This window comes from Eubalaena glacialis, chromosome 13 (genome assembly GCF_028564815.1).
Source record: "Eubalaena glacialis isolate mEubGla1 chromosome 13, mEubGla1.1.hap2.+ XY, whole genome shotgun sequence".
NCBI classification, from domain to species: domain Eukaryota; kingdom Metazoa; phylum Chordata; class Mammalia; order Artiodactyla; family Balaenidae; genus Eubalaena; species Eubalaena glacialis.
Genome location: NC_083728.1, coordinates 89,219,415 through 89,237,851, shown reverse-complemented (window position 1 = coordinate 89,237,851; position 18,437 = coordinate 89,219,415). Strand labels below are relative to the sequence as shown.

Here is an 18,437-nt window from a genome sequence, read left to right as displayed (position 1 = left end):
CTCCTCACCTGGGCTACAGCTCTGGAAACCTCCTGCAATCCTCCAGAGGAACGTTCCAGACAGCCTAGCAAAGCAGTGAGCACTGCCCTGGAAGGTGTCCTTGCCTGGGGTTAGGAGGGAGCCTGGAAGTGCCTGACTCTGCTGCCTGACCCAGCCGACTGCCCAACAGCCTGCGTGCTCCCAAATTTTGCAAGTCAAATATTCTGCTGAATTGTATTGCAGCTGGTGCATCTGCTTGGCAAAGTGAGCTTCCCTCTCCAGCTCTCAGGTTTTTGGGGGTTTTTTTTATCCCAAGGGTTCTTTCTACCCAACCTCTTAAATGTGGCTGACAATTTGTTTTTGTTTTTGTTTTTTTAATTTTTTTTAACTTCTGTGAGACAAACACCTGATTACCCCCATTTTTGCAGAGATGTAGCTCCCTTTACAGCATGAAACACCACTTTTAAATTCTTCTGGGTGAGTTGAGATTTTTTTATCCTGGTTCTCTTGAAGGTATGCGGAGATGGGGAGCTGTGTATTCTGCCAGCAGGAAGTGGTTCTAAAATGATTTCTGTCCTTGTCTATTAAGAATACTTTAAAGTAACTCAAGGTTTCATTTGATCCTCTAACCAGTTATCCAGGGCATGAGGGTGCCCTGCTATACCCAGTTTCCTTCCCGCCCTGAACCATGACATAGCTGAGCCCTGGGTGGGAGACCAGAGGAAAGGTGTGTGTGGCAGTATCCACCCCACGTGCCAGCGATGCTGAAGTCCAAGAAAGTTCCCTAAATGACTTTGCTCATTGAAAGTGGGGCCTCCAGGGTGGCACAGCAGGGGTGGGGTCAGGGTGTAGTCACACCTATGTCCAGCTCCTCAAATCTTGGGGCACACCCGCTGGGTGCTGGGTGGTGGGGGCGACAGGAGAGCAGAGGCAATTAAGATAAAATCCTGAACCTCTTATAGAAGAAAAAGAGCTCAGGAAGGGTGTAGACTCAGCTTTGCAACTCGAAGTGAGGTCCTGGGACCAGCAGCATCCGGAATCTTGTTAGAAATGCAGAATCCCAGCGCCCATTCCAGACACCCTGCATGAAAATATGTCATTTAACAAGACCTCCAGTGATTCTCATCACGTCCAAGTTCAAGAAGCCCTGCTGGAGATGGGAGGTTCTCACACTTGAGGCACCAGGGCTGCCCCCTCCCCGGGAGCTGATTCACGTGTGGCATGGGGCCCAGGGATCTGCATTTCCAAGTTCCCAGGTGTGCCCTACATCCCCCTCTGATCAAGAGTCCACCCCAGAGTCTCAGACTTGGCTGCACATTGGAGTCACCTGGGGCGCCTGGACCCACTTCCGGGAGGCCCTCAGGAGCCAGATTGTCTGTGATGCAGCCTAAGAGGCAGTTTGAGAACCACTGGTCCAAACCACTGACCCAGACCTGAGGTCGTAGCCAGCGGCTCCGTCCAGTGCACTTGCCAGAGAACACGACGGGGACGTCCTGCTGCATCCAAGAAATGCTCTTGCTGCTTGCAAGGCCCAAACATCCATGCACGGAAAAGAAAGAGACTCTGGCCACCTGGCATATGCTTGGCTATACTCAGAGCACACAAGCTTTATTCGGCAATAATGGCAGTATTTCATGAGTATGAGCTGCACAACAGTGGGAATGCTGTTTTAAGCACAAAGTCTGAGAGCAAACGATTACAGCAATAAAGCTCAGCCCCCACGGCCCTGCCTCCCCTCCCCAGGCAGGCCCAGGTTGCTCCCTAATCCTGCACAGTTCGATGGGGGCCTAATTGTGGTCTCCCTCTGCACCCATAACTCACTCTCTGCACATCCTCTGCCTCCCCCAGGCTGCTGGGCCAACAAAGAAAGAGGAGTGGGCTGGTCCCTCACCCCGGGTTCCATCCAGTCCTGCCTCTTCCTTCTCAAGGCCACCCTGGGAGCAGCTGGGGGGGCAAGAACACTGTCCCCTCCCCCTCCGGGTACCCAAGTCCCCGTGGCTTGACTCTTCTTTTGCTGCAAAGCCTTTTCCTCAATGAAAGTTTAACATGGACTCAATAAAAGAAGGTGCTATTTATAAAGCACTTTGCACTCACAAAGCATTAGCCCTGCCCCCACCCAACCCCCAGCAAGCAGAGAGGGAACAGGGTGTCCTTAGAAAGGGACCCAGTAGCCACAGGGACAGCGCACAAAGGGAGGAGCCAGGCCCAGGAGCTGTCAGGGCCATGTGGGAAAGGTCAGATTTCATTTTAGTGCTGATTCAGGATACATCCCAGCAACCAACTAATTGATACAGAGGAAATCATCTGAAATGTCTGTGTGACGTGTGTGCATGCTTGTCTCTGTATGTATGACCTTTTGTGATGTAGCCTTAAATTATCCATTTGTGACCTTCCTTCCAGCTCTCTGACCTGGGCAGGGCTGCCTGGGGGAGGGAACTGTGAACCCCAGATAGACAGCAAATGTGCCAATAGGGGAGGAATGGACGAGGAGTAGCCAGGCACACCTAGGAGAGAACAAGGACCACGTCTGGTGTTGCAGTCCCACTTGGGGTCTCTTCAAAGGCAAGGAGTGGGACTGACTGAGAGGGGCTTACAACTGTATAGATGGATGGATGGATGGCTAGGGGGTATGATGGAAGGGGGCTTGTGGAGGCAGCTGGACTGTACAAATGGATGGCCGTCCAGGGTGGACAGCCCTGCACACGTGAACCCCTCCTGCTGGGCAGCGTGCACCACCCTGCCCGCCCCTGCCCGAAACTCCCAGTCAGCAGTCAGTTAACGCTGAAACCGGGTCGGGGGGGCGCTCACACTGTGTAAGTTTTGACAGACTTGTAGAGGGGCGGCAGCAGCCCGTGGTTCTCGCGGACAACTTCCAGGTACTCGGATGGCGTCTCCAGCAAGAAGGGCCCACAGCACATCTGGCAGCAGCACCTGACCCCAGTGGGCGGCTCCGGGTTCTTGTCAGACATGGGGGAAAAGTCAAAATCAGCCACCTATGGTGAACAAAACCCCACTGGTCAATCACCCGCCCACCCACTGGGAGTCCCATTAGGTGGCCTTACGAGCTCAGCTGCCTGGCTAGGTGGCCTTAACGAGCTCAGCTGCCTGCTGGCAGTGTGCACAGAAACACCTTTCTGGAGCCACGCAGCGCTGCCCTGTGCCTTTGGCTTTTCTGCTCTCTGGGTCTTTCCTGCTTTCGGTTGCCCTCTCCCTTACCAGCTCATGGGCACGGCTGCCAAGCAAAGGGCGAGCATAGAAGGAGGTAAGTCACATTGGCAAGCAGCTAAATCATCAATCGGGCCCCATCTATGGATGCCTCTTGGGCACATCACCCCCAGCCTCAGGGCCTTGCTCTGACATCCAGACCAACTCCAGGCTCCCTGGTCTGGCCTCCCTGCCCTCTCCGCATATCCTCTCCTGTCAGGGCCCAGGAGTCCAGCCCCCACCCCACCAAGCACCCACCTCCACCATGTCCTTCTGATGAGCAGCATTCCGCAGGGTCATGTACATGATGAAGGCCAGCATCATGGTGATAAGTGTGGCACACGGGAAAGCAAAGACAGCAGGCTGGATGCCTGGGAGTGAGACAGGGTGAAGTCACGAGCCTGGGTAGTTGGTGCTGAATACTAGCCTTCAGGAGGAGATGACACAGGGGAGAGAACAAAGCCCACCAGAGCTTTTTTCCTCCTTGTGTTCATGCATCCCAACTAGGTAACACCAATAGGCAAATCCAGGATTTCACAAAAACCAAGCTGGGGTATGTGAGGGTTTTAAAGTTTTACTTGATAGTGACTTTCAAGGGGTGCAACTAAATTTCCCACCAGAGTGTGGGCTGGACTTATAGTGACTTGCTCCCAATGAGCAGCATAAGACAGAGTGATGATGTACAACTTCCGAGCCTATGCCATGAAAGACCTAGCAGCTTCCTCCTTGGTCTCTCTTGGGTGACTTGCACTGGGGAAGGGAAGCCAAGTTGTGAGGACACCCAAACAGCCCTGTGACCTCTGGGCTCACTCCCTTATCCTGTTACCAAGAAGCAGCATGGCAGAGCAGGAAGAGCCCGGGGGGTCTTGGGTTCGAATCCTCATTCTGACCAGTGACCTAATGGCAATACTGACCCACAAGGCTGCCACGGGAATGCAACCAGGTGAGGCAGGTGCAAGGCAGGCGATCAGCAAGTGTGGGTTCCTTCTCACTCCTCCCCCACCCTCCTCCTGGTAGAGCCACCACCATACGCCATGAGGATCTGTCTCCCAAGAAAAGGTGGCATTGATTACCCGTAGTGCTGTCTTTCTCTGCAGAATTCAGGGGGATCCCAGACACTCAGTGCCCAGGAGATATTGGGGGAGGTGGGGCCCAAGGCCGCCGATGATGCCAACAGGTCACAGAGTCTGCCTGGCCCACAACATCAGCCGGGGCCAGGAGCGGAGAGTGGTGTCTGCTCAAGGTCTCAGAGGGACTAGAAGACTGGAGGGGGCAGTGACAGCATCTGGTGCACTTACAGGGCCAACCTTGGGGATGAGTGCAGCTGGCAGGGTGTCCCCTTTTGTTCTGTATGGCATGGAACCTGGCTGGGCATCTGAAAGACCATCACTAGGGTTCTGGGATCCTACTTTCTCCTCTACATAAGAAAGTTCTTTTCTGGGGTCACAGAACAGCCCCCCCCCCGGAAATGAAGGGTAGGACCTGATGCTGTCATCAGCCAATCCTGTGGCTGTAAGCCGGTGGCGGAACCTCATGATGTGTTTGGGAAAGGGTATTCCAGGGGCAATGGTTGGGCAGCCTTATGAACGAGAGAGACTGGGAGACTCACAACAGCCCTGTGAGTCCAGCACAGTCACCGTTGGAGATGCTTGTTTTAGTGGCAGCAACAGCGCCTGGATGGAGGTGATGGGGTGGCGGTGATAGCAGTGAAGGAGGGAGGGTTCGTGTTGGGGACAAGTGTGCCAGTGGTTAACGTATGGAGGGACACTGACCACTGTCAGTGGTGGTGGCAACAAGAGAGCTGAAGTTGGGATGATGCTGGGGCAGCACGGTGTGGATGGTGTTGGTCCAAATGGTCGGTGCAGGGGCTGGTGGCAGGGGTGTTAACGGCAGTGCTGATGGTGGTGAGGGTGGTCGCAATGGCAGCGCCGTCTCTGGCTCTTGAAGATGCTAGAAGAACTGTCTGTAGCATGTGGTGATGGTGGCAGTGGTGCTGGGCAAGTTAGCTGGCAGTAGCTGAGCTGTCTGTTGTTACTGCTAGTGGTGTTGGTGTGGAGGGTGGTGGTGGTGGAACTGAGGGGTTCTGGTAGTGGGGGCTACAGCAGTTGTTGATGGCACTACAGAGTTTAGTGCTAGTGCTGTGGGTGGTCAGTCAGTGGTGTTGGTTGGGGACAGTAGGGTTATTGATGATGCTAGTGTTGTTGGGACTGGTTGTTGATGGCTGTCGGTGGAGCTGGCTGGTGGCAGCACACTGGCGGTGGTGGCAGGGTTGACTAGTTTTTGCTGCCTTTGTAGGAGCAGAGACAAAGTGTCACTTACTGGAGGGCCACACCTGGATCTTGTGGTACTGATGCGTCTTGCTAATAATGTTCTCGGCCTGGATACTGAAGCAGTAGTCCCCAGGATCCCTGAAGATGTGGGTCAGGTTGTAAGCCGTGCTGCCCACTGACACAGGGTGGCATTCCCCTTCCCCCAGCGGGAGGCACTCGGGCTTAAGACGCCAGCACACGTTCAGAGGGGGGCTGCAGGGAAATGGGGGCATTTTTTTAGCAATGGCTCAGCAAGGAGTGTGAGCATAGACTAAGTCCAAGAAAGCCCAGGCAGTCATGAACTTCAGTGTCCTTTCCAGGACAGAACACCCAGCTTCCCTGGCCTCCAGGGAACACAACGGTACATAAGAGATGGCTCGGGACTCCGAGGGGGTCAGTGAGGCAAACAGGGACGTGCACAGACTGCTGGAGGAGGCAGAATGAGTGCCCCAGTGACACACTTGGTGCGCTGTGGAAGCACAGGGGGCGGAGGAGCGTGTTCTTAATGAAGAAGTCAGGGAAGGCTTCCTGGAGGAGGTGGCATTTGAGTAGGCCCTAAAAGGATAAGTTGGCTTTTGACAGGTTTGAAGGGGTGAGGGCATTCCAAGCTATCCACCTGCCACAGCACAGGCTCAGAATCTGGAAAATGCAGGTCCATATAAAGAATTCCAAGTGAGCATTCCTATCTCACACGACCTAGACCAGAGTAAAACACACACTCATGCCACTTCAATGATCAGGTCTACCAAGCACAAGTAGTTTCCCCTTCTGCTCTCTAAGTACTGAGCTCTTATCTCCAAAGCCCCCTGAAAGCTTCAGGAGCCACCTCCAGCCCCTTGGCTTGTCTTCCTCCTTCCTTGGCTGCTTTGCCCCCTCCTGGTCTAGCCTTATTTCCCCCTGATGTGTCCCTTTGTCGGGGGATTGGGTGGGGTTGGTCTTCCCCACTAGAGTCCTTGGAGGGCTGGGCCCTGACCACTATTTTTCTGCAGCCCCGTCCATCCCAGTGGCCCCAGAGAGGGGCTCCCTTGTGGGGAGAACACACCCAGCATCTCCCCATCTCATCACTTACTACAAACTCAGCCTGATGGTGTTCTTGGCAGGAGCTGAGCCAGGTTCTACCCAAGATGGCCTGCTTTCCAGGGGGCTGGAAAGCAGGCCCAAGTCACATACGGAAGTCTTTTCACAGGAGTGGTCCCTCACCTGCCTTTGCCTTGATGCCCATGTTGCAGACAGCCCCAAAAGGCCAGTGCTCCCTCCCCTGGACCCTGAGAATGCAGCCATGCCCGTGACTCTCCCATGGCACAGTCAAGGGTGGCATAATCCCTCCGTGAGCTCCTTAACTTGGGGCCCCTCAGGGATGGAGCAAGGTCAGGAGCCTCTGAGGGGGAGGATGGGCAGGACCACAGGTCATGCGCAGTGTGCTCTGGGCTTCACTCACCTCCCCAGGAAGTTCAAGGTCACTATCATCTTTTGGAAGGTCTGAATTAGGGTAGGCCCCAAGACCTGGATGCCTCGAAGGGTTTCTGAAAGGCAGAGAAGACCTCATTATATCTGGTGGCTGACGACAGCTGTATCAGGGCTCGCGGAGTCCCGAGGCTGCGTGACCACCACCCCGTCCTCCTCTTGGCCCTCCCCAAGGGCAGGTCACAGGTCACATCCAGGGCATACCCGGGTCCCGCGTCCCTGTCAGCAGCAGGTACTGAAGCCAGCTTAGAGTGAGGGAGCCGGAGGAAGCAAGCAGGGCCCTGGTGAGCAGGACCTGGGGCTGACTTAGGGTACCACCTCCTCCCCGCATCATCTGTGCCGTGTACGGGGTGGGGGAAGCAGCACCCCATTAGCACGACCAAGAAATCTGCTGCAGCTGTCCCAGCACCCCCTCTTGCCAAAGCCAGGAGAGGCAGGTCTGGCTGTTCCCTCCCTGTGCAGCCGACTGAGGCTGTCCCAGCCCCGACAGGACGGTCCTTGACGGGAGGCAGATGTAGCCGGGAACAAGGAGTGATGGGGATTTACCAAATCACAGCAGTGTCTGGGCTCTGCCACCTGGTGGCCGCCTGACCTCCTCCATGGCCTGCAGTGCCCTCTTGGAAGCGGGGAATGACAGACCCGCTCAGAGGGCTGCCAGGGGAACAGAAGAGAGGCTGTGCATCCGAGCTCAGCCCAGTGCCCAGTTGGAGCCACTCTGATCTGCAAGTGACCCAGCCCTGGAAAGGAGTGGTACCCAGGGCTCCCTGATGGGCCAAACGCTCAACCCACACCAACCCCCAGAGACTCACCCTGCAGCTTCAGCGAGGCAGAGAAGTCACCCGTCTTCTGCAGAAAGCCCTTCCCGACGTCTGGTGTTACCTGCTCCCACTCCGCCACGACCTTGACCTTCACAGTGAAGGATCCAACGATGGAATAGTTATAATAGACCGTAGCGTCTTTGGTCACCATCTGGGTGCTATAAGGTGACAGGGAGGAGAGGACAGAAGTGACTCACGTGCCCTCTTAGAGTGGTTGTACAGTGACACATTCAGACCAATGCCTTGCAAGCATAAACGTCATCCCAGCATCAGTCCCCAGAGCCAGCCAGGGCATGAGGTCAGCTGTACCTGGTAGAGTGGCTGCTGGTTGTCTTTGTATTTGTAAGTTACAGGTAGGAGAACTCCTGGCAACAGGGGCCTGTCACTTGCCAGGAAGTGCTCTGCACCCCGAGCCAGGAAACTGGGAAAGGCTGTGTGTTAGACAAGGACAATCTGGGGAGGGGAGAAGTATGAACTTTGGAGTTAAGACACACCTGGCTTTAAATCTCAGCTCCAGATTTCCTATCTACCTAACTCTAAGCCTTACTTTTCTCATCTGAAAAACAGGAAGAGTCATACCTCCATCACAGGTTATGATATAACATATTAGTGTGTAACATCATGCTTTTTCTCTACAATTACCTGAATCACTTCAAAAGGAATTCTAGTAACAATAAAATATTTTTGTTGATTTGTTGATGCTCTTTATATATGAAGTTTATCAAACCTTTACCTATTACATATCTTCCAAATATTTTCTCCCAGTTTAACCTTTATCTTTTGGTTTGATTTACTTCTTTCATTTCAAATTTTAAATCTGATGATGCCAAATTTAGCATTTTTTCCATTCTAGTTTCTGCCTTTTATTTACAGAGATGCCTTCCCCACTGCCAAACTATCCAATCTCAGGGGATCATCTACATTCCAATCTAGTCCTGGTTCATTATGTTTACTATTTAAAATCTATCTGGAATAGCTTTTGTTAGGGATTAGATTTCTCCCAAACAGTTAACCAGCTACCCTAGTATCATTTATCAAACAATCTATCCTTATTCACTGGCTGGAAATAACATTGTTATCATACACTACATGTATATATAAACTTAGTCTTTTTTTCTGCTTTTTCTATTCTGTTCCATTGAGCTGCCTTTTCTTGCTGAAAATTATTTGTAGCTTTCTAAATACGTTTATGTATGTATTTCTAGCCCCTTTCCCGATCACCATTCATCATCATTCTACTTTTCTGATCATTTCTCTTTCTTCTTACAATATTGAGAAATTCTCTCATCATTTTTCAAGTCTTTTTAAGGTTCTCAGTACAATCTGTGATTTTATTCACATAAATCCTACAATTTTAGGCTAAGTTTATTCTCTCCGTTTTTATAAATATTATGAAAGATTTTTTCGACTGCCATTATATGGAGAAGCTAAGAATCTTTGTTTTGTAACCAGCCACATTACTAAAATCTTTTTAGTTCTAAGATTTTTCAGTTGAGTCTTTTGTGTTTTCCAGGTAAACAGTACTGTCATCTGTGTACAATGACTTTTGTCTCCTCCTTTACAACATTTATATTTCATTTCTTTTTCTTATTTTATTTCATCGCCTAGTCAAAAATGTTCAATTGCAATAGAAATCGTGAATAGGGAATTCCCTGGTGGTCCAGTGGTTGGGACTCCGCGCTTTCACTGCCAAGGGCCTGGGTTCGATCCCTGATCAGGGAACTAAGATCCTGCAGGCTGCAGCGCAGCCAAAGAAAAAAAAAAAGAGAAAGAAATAGTGAATATAACTTTCTTTAACGTGAAAATAAATGCCCCTAATAAATATGGAGGCTGTCCCCTGGTTTGAGACAAATATTCTTTACATTATAAAACCATATATATACATATATATATAAGCGTATATGTGTATTTGTATACATGTATGTATATATGTATGTATATACATTATGTGTATATGTGACATATATGTATGTATGTGCACATATGTGTAAAACTGTGTATTTATACACAAAATTTAGATGAACTGTAAAATCTTTGTCATGTTCCAAAAATTATTCTTATTGGGATTTTTATTGGGTTTGCATTAAACTTAAAGAATAACTGGGGGGAAATGGACATCTTTGCAATATTAAGACTCACCATCCCGGACATGGTGTACATACCCATTTACTCAAATCTTTTCTACTTCTGTGGGTGGGAGAGGGATGGATTGGGAGTTTGGGATTAGCAGATGCAAACTATTATATATAGAATGGATAAACAACAAGGTCCTACTGTATAGCACGGGGAATTATATTCAATATCCTGTGATAAACCATAATGGAAAAGAATATGAAAAAGAATATATATATGTATATATGTATATATGTACATAGCTGAATCACTTTGCTGTACAGCAGAAATTAACACAACATTGTAAATTAACTATACTTCAATGAAACAAATTAAAAAAAAAAAATCTTTGCTACTTCTCAGTAGCTCTGTAGTTTTCTTCACGCAGGATCTTGCCCATTTCCAGATATGCCTGACCGACCCCCACTTCCCGACCTGCCTCCCCCAATTGGCTTGTCTGGAGAGGAGGTGTAAGGAGAATGAAGCTGGAACACCTGAATTCTACCATGTGAGTATAACAGCGTGTGTCATTGGCTGGCCAGGTCCCTCCAGAGTCAAACAGGAAAATCCTACCTACCTTGACCTGCCTTAAAGGGCTGTTTTGGGCACCAATGACCCCTCTACTAGGTTGCAGGCACCTTGAAGGCAGGTCCCATGACTGGCTCACACTGGTCCCCGTGGACCTCGAGCTTGGCACAGAGCAGGTGTACAAGGCATGTTTGGAGTGAGAGAGAGTGAGCAGGTGAAGATGGGAGAGTACAGGGAACTCCGCCTGGGACGACAGGGCCACCAGCCATGAGCCAAGACTTTGGGGCATCAAGGGGGGTAAGGACATACCCGTCTCCGAAGTCCCAGCTGTAGAGAAACGAGGCGGTCTTGAAGAAGTTGCTGGGGTCGTGGAGGAGGAAGGAAACTTTAAGGACTGTCTTGGTGAGGTAGGAGCTGGGCCAGGGCAGGGAGGTGTTCTGGGTGACAACGAGGTTCCCCACGAGGAACTCTGGGACAGAGACCACGGGAGGGTGAGTCCACTGAAGTGGAGGAGAGCAGAGCCACGTGCCAGTTGGCAGGGCAGCCTCTCCCCGACCCGACCTCCTGGCTGTCACAGCCAGGTGGTGGCAAGAGGGGACCCTGCAGGTCACCGAACACAGAGGCATATGTCCCCTCCGTGGACGCTGGTGAAGACTCACTTCATGTGTTACATGCATAGCTCTGCTCCTGCACCCCTTTCACCAGGACCCTGAACTTTCTGGCACAAAAGATGCCCAGGACCAGAAGGAAATGCACAGGCTTTGAAAGCAACTCTTGGGAAATATTTCAAAGTATTAGATGAGCCTAGAAAAAATGAGCAGTTCTACTGACCGCAGGTCCACACCCCATGTGCTGGGCTGGGTGAGGAACACCATTCCGTGCTGCCTCCTCTAAAAAAAAAAAAATTAAAAGCTGATTTTTTAAGCAGAAAGTGAGGTGTGCTCAATAAAGCTCATTTGGAAATTGCTGAAAAGTGGAATGAAAAGAAAAGAAACTGCCTGTCATGCAAACACTAGCACTGTTGATGTTTTGAAGAATTGCAAAGTATACGTGTGTACATATTTAAGGTATACACATATTAAACACAGTTGATCAAATTCGTTATAGAATTTTGTTTTGATTTTTAAAATTTTACAACCATGAGTACTCCCCCAGGCTACAACAAACTCTTTGTAAAGGTCATTATTATTCATTATACAAATTATATCAGTATACTTAACCAGTCCCCTTATGGTTGCATACTTAGCTTGTTTCTATTTTCTTCTGTTATTATAAAAACTGTGATGAACATCTTCGTGCATAAACCATTACCCAAATGGAGGTTTATTTCCTGAAGGTAAGTTCTTTAATAGACTGTAAACTCCAAGAAAGCAGGGACTTCTTGGAAAGAGAGAGAAGGGAGGGGAGGGAGGGAGGGAGGGAGGGAGGAAGGGAGGAGGAGGGGGAGAGAGAGAGAGAAAGAGAGAAGGAGAGAGGGAGAGAGAGTGAGAGAGAAGGAGAACGAACAGGCCAAAGACTAAAATAATTTATAACCATTGATACATATGTATCAGCTGCTCTCCAAAGGGTTGTATTAATTTACACCCGAGTAGCAATATGTTCTTTAAGTGTCCATTTCAGCACAGCCCTGCCAGCAGTGCATATTACCGTTTTCTGATCCTTTGTTAACTCAACTGACAGCCACGAAGGAACCATGGGTCTAATCTGCATTTATGTGATTACCAGCCAGGCTGGATGTTTTCTCTGCACCAAGAGTCTGAAGACAAATCAAGTAGGAAAGGTCCTCACCTGTAATGGGGAGGACGAGGAGGCTCCTGGCCACAGGCTGGCACATCCCGCAGTCAGCGGCGGTGACCCAGACGGAGACCGGGAAGTCCCCGGGCACGTTCCCCACGACGCGGATGGTGGAGCTGAAAGCCTCATCTGTCTTCCCCGTGAGCAGCAGTGGGGTGTGAATCCAGCGGAAGCGGTAAAGGCGGGTGCTGGCGGGCAGGACCAGGCTGCCATTGTCATCGGCCACCAGGCTGGCTGTGATGGTCACCTCTGCCCCCGTGGTGGCAGGGCCATCGGTGGTGAGGTGAAGTTCATACAGGCCTAGGAACCCAGAAACAAAGGCCGCGTTTCACGAAGGGGCGTGGCCAGGAAACCCACCGCCACCCTCTGGGCCGGCTTCTGTGAGTCTCTTTTACAGGTGGAGAAATTGGGGGCCAGGCAGGTCAAGTGACCCGCCCAAGGGTCATACGATTAGTTCATTGCCCAGCTGGGATTCAAACCGAGGCCCAACTGACTCCAAATCCCACGCCCTTTCCCGTGTCTCCAGTTTGTTTTATTTTTTCATGCCAGCCAAGCAGGGCCTTACAGAGCATGTGTATGCTGACCTGGCCCGGCTTCTTAGCTGTGAAAATGACGGCCAGTGCATGTCACAGGAGGAACCACCGCAGCTGATGCCAAGAAATGCCCCCCATCGCCCACTCTTTTGGACGAACCTTTACATGTGAAACAAAATTCCAGTTGGAAACACAAAGCTGAGTCTGGACCCCGTTAAGGCCTAATACCTTGATGGTGGTGGGCCAGCCTTGGGAGGAAGGGCCACTGTGATCCAAGCCAAGCCCCCTTCTCTTTGGTTTCAGTTTGTAAATCTGTAAAGTGAGAGCTTCTAGCTCTGAGCTGTCCAATATGGTAGCCACTAGCCACGTGTGGCTCCTTGAGCGTCAATTAAAGTGAAACAAACTTAAAATTCACTTTCTCGGTTGCACTGGCGCATTTCAAGGGCCAGCCACGTGTAGCTGAGGGTCACCATAGTGGACACTGTGGATACAGATCTTCATTGTCACAGAAAGTTCCACTGGACTACACTGCTCTAGGGAACCTCCAGGATTCCTGCAGGGGCCAACGCTGGAGCTTTGTGATTCCAGCTGGGTCAACTCCTTGGGGAACCTGAACTGAAATACTGGGGATGCAGCTCTTACAGGGAACCCAGGAATTAGTTTTCTAGGTTGCAAGCGAAGAATAGGGCCTGGAGCACATGGAATGGAGACCAAATAAGAGGCCTTTTAAATAACACTCCCCATCTGACCAACACATTGAAGGTAAGACTAATTGTAATCTGAAAATAGAGAAAGGTATAAAATTTAAAAAAATTTTTTTAAATAATTAGTAACAACCACTTACTATATTGGGGCATTTCCTACTATTCTTTTAAATGATGCTTACTCTGAGATTATATATTCCATTGCTGTTGCTGTTCTTTCAATTCTGTATCATAGGCATTTTCCTAAGTCATTATTCTTGACCTGCTTTAGATAGCAGCAGATTTTATCATACTCACAAGGTAAGATTTTAAAAATCAGATTTGTTTCCATCGTAAAAGTAATACATATACATAAAGAATATTAGGAGTGTCCTATTACCCTACCCCCCCAAAGACAACAGCTGCTATCATATTGCTGTCCTCCAGCTCTTTTTCATGCACAGAAGTTTTAAATTTAGTCAGAATCAGCCTCTGCACACAATTTTGAATTACTTTATTTCTACCTGACAACACATCAAAAGGATGTCTGCAGTGGCACTAATGTGAAGTTCAGTATTTGCATAATAATCCCTCAAGCAGGTATATCTTAATTCCCAGAACCCTTCACTCTTGTCAATAGCACTACTGCACGTCTTGGTAACTATTTTCCTGTGATTTGTAATTTTCTTTTTCAGGTGAGACTTCTGAAGGGCCTGAGGTTAGAGAATGTCTAACAGTGCACACCTGGGCAGAAGAGGTGATGCAGAAGGAAGGGAGGAGGGCCCACAAGCCCCCCTCTGCTCATTTTACTCCCTCTCACCCCACTTCCCGGCAACATACACCCCCTCCCTTGGCTTCCAGTACCTCCTAAATGCTGATGGAACCCAGTAACACAGACTTCATTTCTACTGAGCAATAATACAGTGGCTACTAACCACATGCAATTAAATTTAAATTAATCAAAGTTAATCACTTCAATGTGTAATACTAAAATTCCAGTCCCTCCATTGCACTAGAGCCACATTTCAAGTGCTCAATAGCCATAGCTCTCCCGGATAGCACAGATATAGATCATTTCCTTCATCATCTAAAATTCTGTTGGCCAGTGGTGCTCTAGACCCCCTGGATTTCTCCCCTCCCAAACTTACCATTCTCTTCACCTATCATTCTCTGTCGGGTCAGAGGACCAGCTGTCCCAAGAATCAATCCCCGGGCCTCTGCCACTCTAATTCTCCCTCTCCATTACTACCAGCATTGCTTAAGGTAGCATTCAGCCCCATCCGGATGGATTACCGATACATCCTGAATGTGACCCTTGGCCTCCAGTCCTGCCCTACTTTCAGCCACCCCAACAGGCAGCTTCCTGCACAGTTAATCTGATCATGGGCCAGCCTTGGGGTGGAGGGAGACCACATTCACATCTTAGCACATCCATGCTGTAGCTTTAACCCTTTAACACCTGCAGTTCCCCCCAACATGCTCTGTCCTTCCTAGCCTCAGGGCCTTTGCACACACTGTCCCCACTGCTCTTCTTCACCTATCTGTCTGTGGATATAACCTCTTCCAGGAAGCCCTCCCTAACACCCCCACCACCACCCCGCCTCCTCGGCACTCTCCCAACAGCCTAAGCACACAGTTGTCACAACCCTGGGTTGGGATAAAGGTTTCCTCATCTCCCCCACTGCACTGCAAGCTCCTTGAGGGCAGGGCAGGGGTCATCCCCATCTCCCCCAAGCCTAGCCAGGTGCTTGGCACATAGTATGGGTTCAACACTGTGCTGTGGAGGGGCACCTGGAGAGAAGGGTGTGGCAGAGGGACCAGGCCACATGGCACTGCCCCAGGAAACTCTTCACCCAAGTGCTATGGACTGAGCCCCAACCCACAGCTGCTGGGGGGACCCAGAAGTATAGGATGTGCTCCCTGCTCTTCGGGGGCTCACGAGAGACCTGCCGAACTCAGCAAAACCGGGAGGTGAGCGAGTGTGTCCTCAACTGCACCCCATTTGCCTTGCAGCGATGTTGCCCGCCCCCACTGGGGACTCTGGCTCCAGCCTTTCCGCTCACCCACGTTACACATTCCCTGTTCTGAATCCCTTTCCTTGGGGCCATATGTTGGATTATAAAGTCATTTGGGCTAGCATTGCAAAAGGGACCTGCAGCACCTTAATCCCAAAGAGAGAATTCCAGACACAGAAGTTTCTCCAAGAAAACACAGTGTGTATTTTACATTGAAGGACCCGAGTCCCCAGAGGTCCCCAGGGACTAATGCTACTGCCTGGGACCACACAGCAATCTGCATTGCCCTAGGATGAGTCCCTCTGGCTGGGAGGCAGCATTTGGCCAGGCTGCTGCAGAAAGAGGTGCTTAGAGGAGAGGCCATCTCCTCCCTTCCCCCTCTTGCTCCTGCCCACACCCCCCAGGAGAGGAGCGTGGGCCAGAGTGAGGCTGGCAGGTGGCAGGGACATTCAGCTGCATGCTAATGGCCATGCAGCGTCTGCAGCAAGACAGGCGCATGTCAGCACGACGCAGATCGTTGCCAGGGGAACAGAATCAGGAGCGCAGCCAGCTCAGCCAGGAGGCGGGATGGGGTGGGGGTGGGGAGGGGCTGTGGCTACAGCCAACGTTGCAGCAGACACTGGCCCAGCTCCTGGGAGCGCCCCCCATCCCGACCTGTCCACATGCCAGAGGCTCCAAGGGCACATTTCTCAGGCTTGTTTTTAAAAAGTAGGTATTTCACAGCCCCCGGGTGATGCTGCCCCTCGTCCTCAGGGCCTAGAAAGCGTCCAGAACATCCAGGCTGAAATGGACCGGGAAGGCTTTGCCACCTGTGGCTGAAGGAACCAAGCCCAGGTTTGGTTACCTACCCATGCAAATCCATCTTTCCAAGTTTGGGAGGCCAGATGACATGGCCTTGGAGTACAGAGCAGCCCAGTCAGGGGCTTAGGGGTGCCACAGGTGCCCCAGTGACCACACAGGTGCCCCAGTGACCCAGAGCTGAAAGGGCCAAAGCAAAAAGTGAAGTGACAGCAGCCACAAAGCTTGACCCGTGGAAGAACTCCCAGGGCTTCCACCTGGAGCATGCACATTCTCCCTGACCACACAGCCTATAGGGCCCCAGAACAGTCTAGAAAAGGGCTACATCAGCCTTTTCTCACTGCACATGTACACAGCCCAAAACACTCCCCAAGGTACCTCTGAAGTCTGGACAACACAACCTGGAATTAATGAACGGTCCAGGACACGGACTTCTGACTTCAACCCCTGGTGTAGGAAGCATGTCGTGCAGGCTCACCCAGACCCGGGAAGGGTGGAAAGGGCTTCTGAATCTCTCTTTTTCTCCTGTGGGTTTTCCCCCACCCCATTCCCAGCTATTTGGACTGTATCATGGGTGCAATAGGCCAGGCTGGGAACCACACATGACTTTCAAATAACTAACCCTCCCCACCTTTTTTTTTTGGCAATTTAGGCCGCGTTGATAATTTCTGGACACATGTAAACCTAATGGACAAGAGACCCCATTTCCAGGGGCAAGCAGATGCTCCTGACCAAGCCAATTCCCACAAAATTCCCTTAATTCATCCTTAAGATGCAGGTTTTTTATTTTACCTTGTGGCTTTTATTTCACAAGTTTGCGTTAGATCTCTTCTTCTGTCTACCATTCTTTTAAGGTGGAGGGGGGGTAATGAAAATATTGGATAATACTTAACACCCACCCAATAGCTGCCCATGTCCCAACTGTCCCCTTAAAACTCTCCACCCTGGGTCCTTTTTTGTCGCCAAAATGGGGCAGAAAAGTGGGCGTTGGCCTTCGGGCGGTGAGGAGGTGGGGATGTTAGAAGCACGACCCAGGGGACACCGGGTAGGACCCAGCGGAACCAGCTCCGGGTCCATTTTGGAAATCATTCCCCGAGAGGAAATGGCAGACCGGCCTCCTGGGCGCTAAAATCGCATACTCCCCGAAGTCAACACAAGCAGGGTAGAAAGCCTCTCTGGATAAGGCCACATTTTAAGGCAAAAACGCTGCTCCGCGGGCAACCTGGCCGCGCTCTCTGGGGGCTGTGGCGAGACGACCGACCCCGAGCATTCCCAGACTCCCCTCAGCGTCCTCCCCCACCTCCAGCGGCTGCGAGGTTTCCAAACATCGGGATGGATGCGCCGGCCACCGCGCGGTCCCTAGGGCAAGGCCGATCTGGAGGTGGCAGCGGGAACGAGGGCGCGGGGAGCCCCCTCAAGTGCCGGTGACTTCAGGGGAGAGGGGAGAAGGGACAGAGGAGAGGGCTGCGCGGCGCCCGGCAGGCCGTGCTCCCCTCCGCAGCTCGCGGCCTCCGGGGAGGAGGGAGGTGCGCGCAGGGCGCACGGCGCCACCTCCGCAGCCCCGGCTCCCGGCGAGGCCGCCCGCCCGGGACCGCCCCGAGGCCCCGGGCGCGCTGCGGCTCGGGGAGGGCGAGCGGCCGGCTCGCGCAGCGCCTTACCTGCAGCCACCCTAGCCGGGGCCAAGGGCAGGAGGCAGACCAGCCAGAGGATGCGGCCGAGGCGCGGCCAGAGGGCCGGGGCCATGGCGGCGCTGGGAGCGGCTGGAGCGCGGAGGGGACGCGGCACGGGCTGTGCGGGGAGGTGCGGGCGCGGCGCCGGCTCGTCCTCGCCTCGGATCGCTGTGTCTCTGCGCGCCGCCGCCGGCCACAGCCCGCCGCGCCGACCCCGACCCCGACCCACGTCAGGCGCGCCGCGCCCCCTCCCCGCACCCTCCCTCATTCCGCCGCACGCCGCCTCTCCCCACGATCCTCCCCTCTCCTCCCCGGTCTCCGCTTCTCCAATCTGCTCCCCCTCCCTCCCTCCCCTCGCCGCGCCCCTCCTCTCCCCTCGACCCCTCCCTTCCCCTCCCCTCCCCGGTCCCCGTTCCTCCAGTCTGCGCCCCCTCCCCTCCCTGCGTCTGTGCCCGCGCCCGCCGGCTGTGACTCAGCGTCCCTAGAGGAGCGCGCACCGCTGTGAAGCCCCGAGCAGGCCCGTTTGGGCT

The 18,437-nt window shown here is 52.0% G+C and overlaps 1 protein-coding gene across 2 annotated transcripts; it reads right to left on the bottom strand.

The window, feature by feature from the left end:
* Positions 1-1,583: 1,583 nt before the first annotated feature.
* On the bottom strand, positions 1,584-18,141 carry TMEM130 (transmembrane protein 130). Of its 2 annotated transcripts, none has more exons than XM_061208451.1 (8): positions 17,896-18,141; positions 12,203-12,508; positions 10,724-10,883; positions 7,766-7,932; positions 6,931-7,015; positions 5,503-5,705; positions 3,442-3,554; positions 1,584-2,972 (listed from the first exon to the last, which is right to left on the bottom strand). In XM_061208451.1, the coding sequence occupies exons 1-8, from the start codon at positions 17,978-17,980 to the stop codon at positions 2,784-2,786; spliced, it is 1,308 nt and encodes a 435-aa protein (XP_061064434.1). In that variant the 5' UTR covers positions 17,981-18,141; the 3' UTR covers positions 1,584-2,783. The 2 variants fall into 2 exon arrangements, with proteins under 2 accessions (XP_061064434.1, XP_061064435.1); XM_061208452.1 differs by having other exon boundaries at positions 1,584-2,936.
* Between the last annotated feature and the right edge of the window lie 296 nt (positions 18,142-18,437).

Excerpts from the sequence above, each read along its gene's own strand:
- TMEM130 (XM_061208451.1), bottom strand. The coding sequence starts at position 17,980 with ATGGCCCCGGCCCTCTGGCCGCGCCTCGGCCGCATCCTCTGGCTGGTC. Across the intron at positions 10,884-12,202 it reads CCTCGTCCTCCCCATTACAG|AGTTCCTCGTGGGGAACCTC; the intron begins GTGAGGACCTTT and ends TCTCTGTCCCAG. Across the intron at positions 2,973-3,441 it reads ATCAGAAGGACATGGTGGAG|GTGGCTGATTTTGACTTTTC; the intron begins GTGGGTGCTTGG and ends TGTTCACCATAG.